Source organism: Limulus polyphemus, unplaced genomic scaffold, assembly GCF_000517525.1.
Source record: "Limulus polyphemus unplaced genomic scaffold, Limulus_polyphemus-2.1.2 Scaffold3860, whole genome shotgun sequence".
Lineage (NCBI taxonomy): Eukaryota > Metazoa > Arthropoda > Merostomata > Xiphosura > Limulidae > Limulus > Limulus polyphemus.
In genome coordinates, this window is record NW_013669470.1 from 1 (window position 1) to 15,111 (window position 15,111).

General features: G+C 32.4%; 1 protein-coding gene and 1 long non-coding RNA gene across 4 annotated transcripts in view; one reads left to right on the forward strand and one right to left on the reverse strand.

Moving 5' to 3' along the window:
- The first annotated feature begins 4,220 nt into the window (after positions 1-4,220).
- Positions 4,221-15,111, forward strand: part of LOC106470176 (CD109 antigen-like) — an 82,000-nt gene continuing 71,109 nt past the window's right edge. For 2 of the 3 annotated variants that reach the window (XM_022398779.1, XM_022398780.1), the window contains exons 1-2: positions 4,222-4,456; positions 7,659-7,797. In XM_022398779.1, the coding sequence (XP_022254487.1) occupies positions 7,691-7,797 (107 nt within the window). In that variant the 5' untranslated portion in view covers positions 4,222-4,456; positions 7,659-7,690. Of the gene's footprint in view, positions 4,457-7,658; positions 7,798-15,111 lie in introns of all 3 variants that reach the window. The other variant, XM_022398781.1, reaches the window with a different exon arrangement.
- Positions 11,376-15,111, reverse strand: part of LOC111088488 — a 22,346-nt gene continuing 18,610 nt past the window's right edge. The window contains exon 3 of the long non-coding RNA XR_002612997.1: positions 11,376-11,506. This is a non-coding gene — a long non-coding RNA (uncharacterized LOC111088488). The remainder of the gene's footprint in view (positions 11,507-15,111) is intronic.

The window sequence follows — 15,111 nt, forward strand, 5'->3', positions numbered from 1 at the left end:
AAAAATGCGTATGTATATATATATGTAAAATTAGACATACTAATATAGTTTTTGTTTTATTTTCAGTATTATATTTATTAGGTTTTACTTTTTTATCTGATGTGTAACTCATGAGAACACTTAAGCCGAATTTTAGGTTCTTATAATCATATTAGAAGCCGAAGTTTTATTTGCTTTCTTTTGCTAAACCAGATTTGGATAGAATGTTACTTTGTTTAAAGAAGAAAAAAAACATAACGCTGTTGATAATGCATATTTGAGTCTTTATTATAATATTCTCAATAAAAAGATATGCTACACAGCTTTTATGAGTTAAGCCTCCAAAAACGTTGTCATTCTAGTTTAATCTAAAATACTTATCATAAAATCTATACTACTTTATATACCTTATCCATTAAAAATAACTATATTTCTTAAAACTTTTACATCGTAAAAATATTTTAAGTAAAAACTGTACTGTAAAGAAAATACATCGTCTATCAAATACATTCCCATATAAAATGCATATCAATCTAGCTTAATAAATGAAGCCAAATACAAAAGGAATAAACTCGGATCCACTCTATTCAAGCTCGTAACCTAAGCCACTACTTAATGCTTTTAAACTATCAATCCAAAGAAACAAGTGAAGAAGAACTTCTTAAGAAAGTGATGAATGGAATATTTCCGTATCAGCCTATATATATATATATATATATATGCTTGAATACATCAGTTATACATTTAAAAGTTATTACATTGATTCAACCATGCTCATGATATATATATATACGTCTTAGAAATAAGATATTTTTTGGGGAATCGTACGTTACTTTTCAAAATATGATATCTTTAAAACAGCTAAAAGTTTTTTAAAAGCATCTACTGCCTTGTTAAGCTCGATTCCCCGTAGCAACAACTTTCCTAACAGCATTGGGTCCTCAATAATGTTAAGGTTTATTGAAGCTCTTGCGGAAAGCATTAACGTGCGTGTCAAACATAAAAAAAAACAGTTCAGTAGGATTTCCAATTTTCTTAAACGCTTTTTGTTAGACAAGAAATTAGCATTTGTTTTTTGTTTTGTTATCAACCAGTGAACGAGAAAAGACATAGAAAGCTGGTAAAAAAGAATTGTACGAATGGCTTAAAACTGCCACCGTCGATGACGTCAGTTATGGCTAAGTTGGGATAAGAAAAAGTGATCATTGTACAAGATATAATTCCAGACACATAAGGGCTTATATTATATTATACTTTCAGGCACATAAAGACTTTATATTTTATATTATAATTCCAGACACATAAAGACACTTACATTTTATATTATAATTTCAGACACATAAAGGTTCTTACATTTTATATTATAATTCCAGACACATAAAGACTCTTACATTTCATGTTATTAATTCCAGACACATAAAGACTCTTATATTTTATATTATAATTCCAGACACATAAAGACACTTACATTTTATATTATAATTTCAGACACACAAGGATTCTTACATTTCATGTTATTAATTCCAGACACATAAAGACTCTTACATTTTATATTAATAATTCCAGACACATAAAGAATGTTACATTTTATATTATAATTCCAGGTACATAAAGATTCTTACATTTTATACGATAATTCCAGACACTTAAAGATTCTTACATTTCATGTTATTAATTCCAGACACTTAAAGTTTATTACATTTCATGTTATTATCTCCAGACACATAATAACTCTTACATTTTATATTAATAATTCCAGACACATAAAGACTCTTACATTTTATATTATAATTCCAGACACTTAAAGATTCTTACATTTTATATTATAATTCCAGACACATAAAGACTCTTACATTTTATATTATAATTCCAGACACTTAAAGACTCTTACATTTTATATTAATAATTCCAGACACATAAAGATTCTTACATTTTATATTATAATTCCAGACACTTAAAGACTCTTACATTTTATATTAATAATTCCAGACACATAAAGACTCTTACATTTCATGTTATTAATTCCAGACACATAAAGACTCTTACATTTTATATTAATAATTCCAGACACATAAAGACTCTTACATTTCATGTTATTAATTCCAGACACATAAAGATTCTTACATTTCATGTTATTAATTCCAGACACATAAAGATTCTTACATTTCATGTTATTAATTCCAGACACATAAAGATTCTTACATTTCGTAATATAATTTCCTTTGCTTTCCAATGCTTACTGGAATAATCTAGGTATTTTGTGACAAAGCTGAAACTACAGTGAGATTATTTTTTGTTATTGCTATAGTTACATATATTGTAATTAGTATTATGTACTCAATAAAGTTCTTTGTCAGAGATTTAAGATGAATTGATTCCCAAAAATGTGACGTTATCCACTACTGGAGTAAGTTTTTTTATCTGTAAGTTTGTTTTGTCTTCTTTGGGCTATCTTTTGTGGCTTTAGTTTAGTTTCGCTTGTAACTGAGGGAGCATCCGAACTTTCTATTTTTATTCCTCACATTAATCACTTTTATAACAGAAATGCTGAGTATTATTACAAAGTTATTTCTGGTTAAGTGCTTGAAAGTTTTATTTTCTGTCTGGTTTCTCAATGGTGAAGCTGAGCGTTGAATAATATCTGAGGTTAAGTTATTGTACGATGTAGAAGTCTTGATTTTAAGCTTGAAGTTTAAGACAAATTAAAAATGAACATATTTTATGTATATCACTTTGTCTACGTAGACTGTATTCCTGTAAAGCACTTATTCTGTATAGTGTAAGTTTAGATAACTCGTCTCTTTAATAGATCGATAAACATCTTTTGGATAACATTCTACATCCGAATTTATAACACTTTCTCTACACAATTTGGCCTCTAACTTTTCCTACGTCTTTCATAGTTTACTGAATGAATCAAAATCAGGTGAAAAGTGTTGAATCTAGCCTAGAAAAAACAAAATTGCACTTATAATCTCACGGGTTTGTCTTTATATTATGGAGAAAGAAATGGAATAAAATTATTGCTTGTCCCACAAGCCTATAAATACCATCCGCTATTGTGGGTTTTACTGAAAACGTCTTATACTGCCTATTTGAGCTTTTATTTACACGCAATAAATAACAATGCAGCAAATTACTGCCACACATTTATATATATAAATGTCAGAGAACCAGATATTAACGTATAACTCTCAAAGCATGTTAGGATGTACTCGTAGACAGGTTTTGGTGTTTAAGTCAGGATACGGAAGTTACAATAAACATAAGTTATTGTGTTATTGTTGTTCCCAGTCCTGTTCATAAAAATGTAAACGTTATAACGACTAGAGGAAATTGTTTCGTGAATTTTCTCCCTGAGATTAAATCCTGGCTGTTCTCGTGAAAGCACAAATAATTGGAGTTGCCTGCAGAGAACAGATGGTCAGTTATCAAAAATATCAAAGTCACAACAGGATCCCTAACTTACAATACAGATTCGAACAAAATATTCATTGTTAATCCTTCTAGGTTAAGGAAAGATGAAAAAGTTTGTACAGAGTTTTGGGTGGATGTGAAAATCAATTGTTTAACAAGATGAAAACGTTCTGTTATGTGAAACAAACTCTGGAACAATATAATAACGTTAATCAACGATAGCTTATGATCACATTTACATTTGAAGAATTATAACGAGTTATAACTTCTTATGTGGTGTGTCTTATAACAGTTCGAACATGCCCAAGTAGTTAACGTGTCGAACTATGGATGCAACGTCGTGTGAGTCATGACCCATTCCCGCCAAAAAAAAAAAAATATTTGTTTGTTTGATTTTTCTACAGTATTTTTGCAATTGAAAAAAATAAGGTAAACAAAGTTTTTAGAAAAGATCAAGGTCTCATGAATTTCAAGGTTTAGAAGAGTAAGATGAATTGCAGTTTCTTACACGTGCGTGACTTAGGAAAGTTGAGTTTTAATCCTAAAATTTCAGTTTGTACAACAGAAAAAACATTACAGATAGTTTTCACCAATAAATGCAAGCATGGTAAACCGTGGTTGAACTATTATCAAACAAACACTTAATAACAGAAATCTTTATTCTTCCCTCGTTATTAAAGTTATCTTTGTTTCTATGTATCCTAAACTACACAACTGATATCGTTTATTATCAAAATGTACAGTTCCCACATGTTTGTCATATTTACTTGTAGTCCTGAAGTTTATGCAATTTTCAGAAGATTACTTATGTTACCGCTTTCAAACAGTTTGTTTTTATTTTAGAGCAAAGCCACATTGAGCTATCTTCTGTGTCCATCTCGGAGAATCGAACCACGGATTTTTGCGTTGTAAATCCGTCAACTTACTACTGACCCATCGGAAGACCTTTCAAACAGTACATTGACATGAATGCAGCAACTCGTTTTTGAGAAGTGAAGGTCGACGGATACTGGACGACCAGTCTGAGAACTGTGGAAATAACAGTGGTAGTCCTCACTAAGTAAGATGCTGTAATTAGGTTCTTTTACATTTTCATATGAGTATACAAATCTTCTCTTGCTATTGTAATTCACTGTCTTATAAATAATCGTTTAGGTTTTATATCTCTTTGTTATTTCGATTTACGAATATCCTTCGTCAGAAAGGGCTGTGCCATAATCCCCTAGTGATGAGGTTTTCGTTGCGGCATTGCAATGTCGGAAGTTCTGGAATTTGCTTTAAGCCCAAGACATTATTGTTAAACTAGCAGAGACCCGCAAAACATTTGTAACCAAATTAGTATTATTATTGCAACAGTACTTCTCCAATTACAGGATTTCTAGAATCTGCTAAATTAGGGACGGCTAGCGCAGATAGCCTTCGTGTAGCTTTGCGCGAAATTCAAAAATAAACAATCTTTTGTTATATGGGATAATTATTATACTACTTTTAATAGAGCTATAAAACATGGAACCACTATCCAAACTTCCGAAATTATTACAGAGCCAAAGTAAATAATTTATTTTGAATTGTAAGTATCTTTAAATAGAAGTACAGAGTAAAATTATTTATTATTAATCAAAAGTTCTACATTACATTACACACACAGATATATGTATAGATATTACCATAGGATATTTTATTCTGTTATAATTCTAAAGTTTCCCCAGGTTTTAGTAATGTTAGGAACTATGCTGAAGACAAAATTTCTGCATCATTATCCAAAGTCCGATTTGGCCAAGTATTTGAAAATACACAACGACTATTTTTTCCATTTATAAATTCCACTTTCTTTTAAGATTATTTCAAGTCAACAACTAAAGTTTCTGAATGCGAATTTACTTCGTTCATAAATAAGAGAGTTTAATAAAATTCTTTAAACTTATGCCTTCATCCTTCAAGATGTATCGCAAGACGTTTTAATCTGCTTTCATTTTTATGCGTTATTGCGAATCCAATAAAAAGGTTCAGTGACGATTGTTGTGATTAAAAAGCAATACCCTAAAGTGCTTTTTTGTGAAAGAGCCTAAAAATTTGTCATTGATCCGTTTAACTTCTAGGAAAGAAAGAAACAAAACTTGTTTGGCAGAAGTGATCCGGCCTGACGGTCTGATGTTATAGTGATTCTTTACTATTTTTATGAAAATTTTGAAAGAATGACTTTCCACATTTCCTTCATTTTGAGACTACTTACACTTACCGCAAGAATCTGGCTAGATGGAAGCTTTCAAAAACATACAAACAAAAGAAAGAGAATTAACGTCGTTTTACTCACGTGATAATATTTATCATTACATACGTTTTCACTCTCTTTACAATAATCAGTTTACTACTGACTTTTCGAACCTTGAACTAATGTGTTTTAATTACACTAGTCAAAAACGTTTCTTGATTTTTTTTGTTGACAGAACTTCGAAAGAAAAATAAGTGAATATTGTGAGTTTGATGAAATGACATTACAGAAAGTGTGTGATCATTTTGTACATTTCTTTTGTTTTTCAGTAGGTAATAGATGCAGCAAAAACGAAAAAACAAACAAAAACCTGTGATTATGTGAAAAAATACATTTTTTAAAAACAAATTACAAAAATACAAAAACATGCGTCTTGTTAGGGTTTTTTACTAACTAAGAACTAAATGAAATCTAGTAGCAGGGGAAAAATTTAATTGAAAAAAAACGTGAAAATGAAACATGTAATTGAAAAGTAGTCCAATGACATGTGATTTTTTTTTCTTGTATAAAATCCACGTTTTTCTTAAATATCGTAAACTACCACGGAAACACCACTTCATATTATGGCTCGTGGGTGGCTCAGTTATCATGAGTTATTTGAAGTTATTTAATCAGACCTATTTAAAATTAAGGCCACAAGGATACCTTCTCTGTGAGGAGTCGTTTGTTTCAAGCTCTTTTTTATAGCCTCCAACCTCGAAAAGTAACAAAATTCCGTAAGCCTATTATATCGACCTTATCAAAGCAAATCTCTGTTCTTTGTGTTAATTAAAGGTACAAAAGTGTAATGCCACTACGTTATCTAAACTCAGCAATACACCTTGCATTGTACTAACCCTTATTCTCCCTGAAACTCTTCTTATGTACAGTTTATCTAACGTAACCTGCAGTTAATATAACTCTTAACGTTCCATCTAAAAGCCAAGCCTTTTACAAAAGAACATTTTTGTATTCACTAAACAACATAATATCAACTGTTATATAAAAAGCAGTTTTTCTGTTAGCCCAGATATTAAATCTTAATATTATATTGTATTTTGATTATGCAATCCTAAAACAATTCGAAAGAAACCAGTCTTTATAATCTTAACAAAAATTTGTTCTGTTTCACAGTAACAGTGCCTTTTTACTAGAAAACAGATGAACAGGCTTTCAAATAAAGAGTATTTAAGCGTAAAAAAAATTATAGCAAAGAAAAAATAATGCGTGAAATTAATAAATTATTTGGCCAGAAGGAAAATTCTTTTGTGGCTTGCTTTAGTAATGTAGTATATAACTTTTAGCAATCCCTAATAAAACAGAATAACTTATAAAACAGGACAGTACAATAACGATGATGACGTCAGCAATACGGGGGAGAAAGTTATACAATATTACAATTGAAAGTAAGAAGTTCAGTTCAAATACACCAAATAACTATAGTTAACAAGTTGTTTGAGTTTAAAAGCATTTACGCTGTCGGTATTGTTTGCATATACGGATGGTATAAATAAAAAGATATTTGACTTTTATATTTAGGGCAGCGTTGCTAAGGTTATTTGTCACCGTTCCTAATTATTAACTAACTGACTGGAGGGAAGGCAGCCAGTCAGAAACACCTTACCACCCACACTATGGGATTGAGTGACACTATTATGATCCATCCACAGCTTAAAACCTGGAAAACATTGTGGGGTATCACACAGATTTGAACTCAGCTCGCTACCTCTACAGCTCTACCACAGGGCCAACTCGAGCCTCGAAAGAAAACCAAAACAGTTTTTATATTTTATTTTTCTTGTACACATATATTTTCATATTTTTTAAGTATTCATTCTCACACAAATATCAGTGAGAATATATATTTAATTTTTTCTATCATCACTAAATAACTAAGGCTATCGACGGAATCATTTCATAAATAAGAAAACAATGTAGGTTTGTAGTAGTCAGTATTAATTTTTTTCATATAAATGATGTTACTTCTTTTTATTTCATTTGACTGTTGCAGAATACACGAAAAAAGATAGTAGTAATTTCAAGATGTTTGCTGTTGTGTTCCTTGTCTTACTGACAGTGACAACTCGCAGCTTATCCTACAGTGATTTTTTGGAAAATGAAATCAGCAGAGAGCGGATGCAGCACGAACCGTAAGTGTAAAACATCAGATATTGTTATAGAGTAATATATAGCGTAATTTTATATCTTTTATTCATATTGTTAAATGAATAGCAGCTTTATTCCACGTTATAAAATCCTGTTTTGACATTAAAGGTGACTATAGAGTTATACTTTGTTTTGCGGAGTATCTTAACATGAACACAGTGTATACACTGACTGGCACATGTATCAGGACCTCCTTCATGTCAGTTATAGGATGGAACCCCATTCCTTGTGATAATATAATATGAATTCCGCATAGCGTAAACTGCACGAAGTGCCGGAAGGTGCTCGATTGCAGCCTAGAAGGGTCCGGCATGGCCAGGTGTTTAGGGCGCTTGACTCACAACCTGCGGGTCGCGGGTTCGAATCCCCATCCCACTAAATATGGTCGCTCTTTCAGCCGCGAGGACGTTATAATGTGACGGTTAATCTCACTGTTCGTTGGTAAAAGAGTAGCCCAAGAGTTGGCGGTGCGTGGTGATGACTATCTGCCTTCCCTCTAGTCTTTCACTGCTAAATTAGAAACGGCTAGCGCAGATAGCCTTCGTATAACTTTGCGCGAGATTCATAACACACAAACGTAGCCCAGATATATGGTGGCGGATGAATAATTTACATTTATCTCAAGATCCTCAGTTGCATTGGGATCAGGTGACTGTGCTGACCATCGAAGATAACTGAAGCCTAGATTATCCTTTTCCGAACCATTTTCGAGCAGTACAACTGCAGTGGATTGTTGCATTATCTTGTCTATATGAATGAAGATTTAACATTTTGTGGTAGGACATGATCGGTAACAATGTTTAAGAACATCCTGTTACACTGCCTCCGGTAACTTGGAATGTAGGAACAACACAAGTAGGGTCAAGTTCTTCACATCGCTTTCTCCATATTCTTTACTCTAACGTCACTACTGAAAAGGATGGAAGGAAGATACGCGACTCATCAGATCACATCACTCGCTTCCAGTTATCCAATGCCAACAGTTTGCACTCCATACACTTCTGAACCCGTGGTTTCTTTTTGACATTAAGATAAGCGAATTGAAAACTGTTTTTTGATATCTGTACAACATGGCCCCCCAGTGGCACAACGGTATGTCTGTGAACTTACAACGCTAAAAACCGTGTTTCGATACCCGTTGTGGGCAGAGCACAGATAGCCCATTGTGTAGCTTTGTGCTTAATTACAAACAAACAAACTGTACAACATTTTTGCTACGCTGCACACTGCACGGTTGAAGATGGTCGAATCCTGAACACTATTGAATGGATTTATTAATGCGGACACAATCGCAAGTCTGTTGCGTTTTATAAGCATGTTCAATTGTTTTTCTCACAGTTGCTAATCACGCTAAAAATCGGGTTTCAATACCTGTGGTGGACAGAGCACAGATAGCCAATTGTGTAGCGTTGTGTTTAACAACAATCATCCTGAACCATTCAGTTGATAAACACGGTTTTTCTAGTAGCAAAAGTATTCTTTTTTGATTGCGACTGTTTATAGACCTTGGTGCTATTAGTCAGTTAAGTTTGTTTGCTTGTTGAATTTCGCGCTAGTCGTCTCTGATTTATAAGTGATAGACTAGGCTTAGTAGAGGACAGTTAGTCTATTCCATTTACCGCCAACTAACAACGAAAAGTGGGATTGAATGTTACATCATAACGTCCTCACAACTGAAAGGGCGAGCATACTTGCTTTTAAGTCTTGCAGACTATGTTTTGTCTACATTTTCACTTTTATGGTGATCAAGCAACTTCCGAACACGTCACATGATCAGCTAATTTTTAATAAGCAAATAAACGATCTACTAGTTAATGTGTGTGTGTATTCTATTAAAATGGCCAATCAGAGTAGCTTTACGTTGTAAATCAATATTTTATATCAATGGTAAATTTGCAGATTTATAGCGCGATGTAAAATACAGGCTCAAAATCTATAATTTATAGTAGCATTCAAAATGGACAATAAATTTATAGTTTTACATCATGATGTAAAATAGCATTTCGAAACTAACGGCAAATTTACAACAGCACACCATAAAATAGAGTATAGTTTTATACTAGGCTATAAATATTTGCAGTTTTATACCATTTGATAAGTGGTATTTCAAAATAATGCCAAGTAATATTTCAAAACGAAAAGTAAGTTTATTGCTTTACAATATTTACCAGATAATTACTGTAATAGTGATTTTTGCGACACGATTAACCCCAATAATTATAAACAATAATAACACATCATAATAATAACGCATAAATGATTAAAGAATTAAAAAAGATACAAAAAAAACAAAACTCCTGACTAATTTCGATAGGACAAGCTATAACAGAATAACACTGTTCTCAGCGTCTTGTACATTCAGGTTCAGGTTTAGGTTCACTAGGCAGTAGAGAGCAAACATTATACTTCCACTTGGGTTGAATTCAAATTTCATTTCATTACTGAACATGTTTTCTTTCGTGTTAAATATTTATATCGATCCCATTGTGTTCCATTGATGCAATAATTTGAGTTCTGCTATGATTTTTGATTGATCGAAATTAATTTTGTGGTTGGTTTTGTGAATATGTAACGCTAAGACCAATTTTTCAACATCCTTGACAATAGCCTTGATGTTCCTTTACACTAACTGAAAGAGATCGTTTTGTTTGACCAATATAAGCACCATTGCAAGAAGAAGAAGTGGAATAAATACCCTGTCTGCAGTGACTTTCTGTCTTATCTTTCCTTCTTTTTAAATTTATTTGAATGTTTGTTCACTGGCATATAAATAGGTTTAATTTTATTCCAATTTAAAATAGCACGTATTTTGCTTGATATAAAGGGGTAGTAGGGTATCTTCATATAAGAACAATCTCTTAATATCTCTGCACTTATAACAAAATGAACCATTTTGTCTCATAAACGAATTTTTTATAACGTAAAGTCTGCTTAGATTTGTAATGAATCGACATTTAAGAAAATCAAAAAGGATGAAATACTAATCGTGCTAAATATGACCTTCATTTGATATCCCAAACAGACTTTATCTTCGCGTGTGTGCTTCAGACATTCTCTAGTAGGGATGTAGCTTAAAAACGAATATTTAATTTTGTCAAAGTAATGTATGGCGTTTACTCTTAATCCCAGAGTCGTCGTCTTTTGTTGAATGATATTCGGGGTTCATATGATCATCAATTAAAGATAAGATTTACAGTGTGTTAAGGCCATCTTATAGAAGTGCATTGAATATATGAAAACTGTGTAGCTTCGGCAGTTTTTTTGCTCAGCAATGCTCGAAATCTGTGTGTGTGTATATATATACATATATATATATATATTTGGCTGTACATATACAGCTTACAGGGAGTAAGTATTCTCAAAAGTTTTGTATTGACTGTCCTCCTTTTCATAATAATATACTATTCGAACTTCCAATTATTTACCTCTTTAAATTTAAAATTTTTCTATTGGAAACAACTATTAACTAATTTTCCAGTTCAAGAATCACGATAGTTGTAGCAAAATGTTAATTGAAATCAGCACTCACTAAAACCATTTTATTGGAGTTCCGTCTTCAGTTTATAAACTGTAACACTCTTTACGAGTTGTACGACAAACTCAGTATGTTCGTTCGATACAGAGGATAAGCAGTGACGTCTTCTGCCATTCTTAATGTGGTACAGAATTATCGCCTGTTCTTCTTGTTGAAACCTGAAGGGTTACAAAGTGACAAGGTTTGTCTGAATAAATAAATCCTATATCTACTTGAAATAACATGAAATAACAATTCTTCTATATTATAATTGACTGGCTTGAGATGCTAACTACTTTTCTATTAGAGATTGTGAGATAAAAATTGGGACACTTAATCAAAAGGCTCGTTAAGCGAGTAAATATACAACACAATTTAAATTTTAATGTGCGAAGCCTAACAACATATTCAGATTAACTGCAAACGCTTGATCTAGTGGAACGATGTTTTGTATATTAGTAATGCAGCAAACGTGTTTATTTTCCCTGTGAGAACTCAAGAAGGTTATAAAAAGGCAATTTATGAATAATTCAGTACTTTGAGCTTATTTATATCTTTTACTGCTAATCAGCAGACATTCTATGCAAACGAATCTTTTGTGCTTTCATATTCCGAATCGAAATGCATGAATTAAATATAAGTAGTTAAAAGACAAATGAAAAAAAAAAAAGATTTAATGCAGATTTAATATCTATTCTAGTAATTTATTTGAACTAAGATATTTTTACACCCATGCACAAAAAAAAAAAATCTCGTAATGGAAAGCATCATTATGAAAGATACAAAGTTACAAATGACGTTTATATTTTGGGTAATGTTTTCTATAGCATGATTAAGAGTAACGCTAAAATATATTAAAGTATTATTTAAAATTATGGATGCTACACTACCTCATCTTTAGGTTTATTTTCTTTAGATTCGTCTCAATAATTATGGAAGACAAAAATAAATATGAATTCTTTTCTAGCGCTTATAACTCATCATTTGGTTTATTTGTGCCTAATTTCACTAAAAGTATAAAGATTTTCTATAAGAGTTGATAACTTGTAATTGATTGTATACAAAGGTGTGTGTGTTTGTTTAAGTAGTAGCACATCATTATCAGTTTTTTAGAGATTTACCTTACTGCCCCTAATTAACGCTCTCGGGGGCGTTGCAAACTGCAAAAGGGGAGCGCTAATTAGAAACTAATTAAGTAATATGATAATACCTCTATTATAAATAAATATATCTATAATAAGTGGTAGCAAACATAGCCTATTTATTTCTAACTTTGCTATAAACATCAGTGCTCTCTATCGCAGTAAAAATATGGTAATTATTGTTTATAAGTGTCAAAAAACTCTGAAGCTGTCCTGCCATCGATCGGCACCGTCAATAAGTCTTTGAAGTTTACTGCTACTGCGAAAAAAAGGTGGGAAAATCGTGGCCTACGTGACATTTATCAGTTACCAGTATTGACTGCTGAACTATGCGACCGGGGGGGGGGGGACGTTAATTGGGAGGAATACGGTTGTTTATTTTTAACACGATATATTACGATAAGCCCTTGTCTCTCTTCTGCAGTCAGGAAAACATTAATTTTTTTCATTAGCGATAGCGTTATTACAATACGAATAAACAAGTCACATAAACATTTTGGAGTAAACAGTTTTTGAGATTATTTCCAGCTTCAAGAAGTTTTCGTTACCTTAGTTTGGTCCTCCACTGGCACAGCGGGATGTTTGCAGACTTACAACGCTAGAAACCGGGTTTCTATACCCGTGGTGGGCAGAGCACAGATAGCCCATTGTGTAGCTTTGTTCTTAACTTTAAATAAACAAACAAACCTTAGTTTTGTGTTTACAGCAACTTGATTTGATAAACAATTCATTTATACTATTGCAATATATAAAATATTGAAATGCAGTTTGGTGGTTCCTTTATTTGATATTTGAACGACATGCCTGGTGCAGAAATCAGTACAATGGCGCCCTCCCCCAGTGGCACAGCGGTATGTCTGCGGACTTACAACGCTGGAAACTGGGTTTCGATACCCGTGGTGGGCAAAGCACAGCTAGCTCATTGTATAGCTTTGTGCATAACTACAAACAAACAGTACAATGGCTCATTTAAAAAACAAAAAAACAGGGTAATTGATATTGATAAGTATTTTGTTATATTGCCCGTAGACAGTTTATTGTTGTTTGTTTTAACTTTGTAAAATGTGATTAATATCAACTTCATGGTTCATCTTTTATGTATTTGTTTTTTATTTTGAAATCAGATTATGAGATATATTAAATCAAAAATACTGTACAAATAGTAGCAACAACACAGACATATTGCAGAGATGTCGGTGTTACATCGATCATATGACATATCTTAGATTAGACACAGACTGATGAACACCGAACACAAATCCAATGTTTCAGATTTTGACAGCGAGATTTAGTTGAAAATTATCACTTTGTGGGAAATGCGGGCAATCAAAAACAAACTCTAATAGATTTAAAATAAAAGTTGCAAGTGGAAAGTATTAGTCTATATCTAGAAATAGTTATGATACCAGAAGTTGGAAATTTTTTATTATATATTATTGTCACATAATATTCAGTTGGGTCTTTCCCTGAATGAACAATCGGCAGAATGCAGCTAATGTTAAAAACTGAAATAAATGACTCACAAACAGGAATTGACACAAAGAAAAGAAGTAAGCTTTGTTTTTAAGCACAAAGCTACACAATAATGGGCTATCTGTGCTGTGCCCACCACAAGTGTCCATACCCGGCTTTTAGCGTTATAAGCCCTCAGACTTACCGCTGAGCCATTAGGGGATCAGAAGTAAATGTTTTATTTGAAAGTTGCATAAATCAATGTGCGTCACTAAATAAAAAATCAATTTCTAAGATAAATACTGCTCAAAATCTATAGTAATCGAAGAATTTGACTCGATAATGAGTTTTTAATATTCCTTTAGTTTAAAATAAAGTTCTGAAATTGGAAATTTTCTATCTGAATTGCACCTTATGCACACGTGGGTTAAATAACCAGTTCAGAATGTCATAGGATTCAGGTATAGGAAAGGCGGCCAACCAAGTTTTGAACCGAAAAAACGAGATTAGCTCTCACGCGCTCGCAGCTGAAAGTGCGGAACGTCTTCAGTGGCATCACGTCTCGAACCTTGGAACCTCCAATCCGTAGTCCGACATGCTAAATACTAGGCCACACCAGCCCAAAATTTTAGGGAAAACTTTTTAACTATAGATCTGGGTATAAATTAAAAAATACCCACCACATTTGTGTGTGCGTATGAGTCTACACTATATATTGTAAATGTAAACTTATAATCCTACTAAACTTATAAAAGACACAAACACACACACATACATACAAGTTTAGAAAACGATACACTGAATAACAAATAAAAGTTTTCCGTGGAAATTTCAGTTTAGTGTCGTATTTACTGTACAAAGTTTCATATTTTAACGGAGTAAATGTACACTCATGTGTGTGTTTGTTTATGTGAATTATAAAAGAGGCTGAGGATAAACTTAGAATCGTATTTTTTAATTCTACATTACAGTAGTTTTCGTAAAATACGGGAGTCGATTTTGTTATGAGCACTAATCTTGTGAGAAGCACATTTTTTAATCGCAATTGTAATTTGCAGTAATGGTTATCACTTGAAATAATGCCTTCCCAAGAACGATCACCGTAGCTAAACAAATTCAACCTTGGACATAGTTTCCTCAATAAGTTGTTTTCAAGAAAGATCACCGTAGCAGTACAAACTCAATTTTTT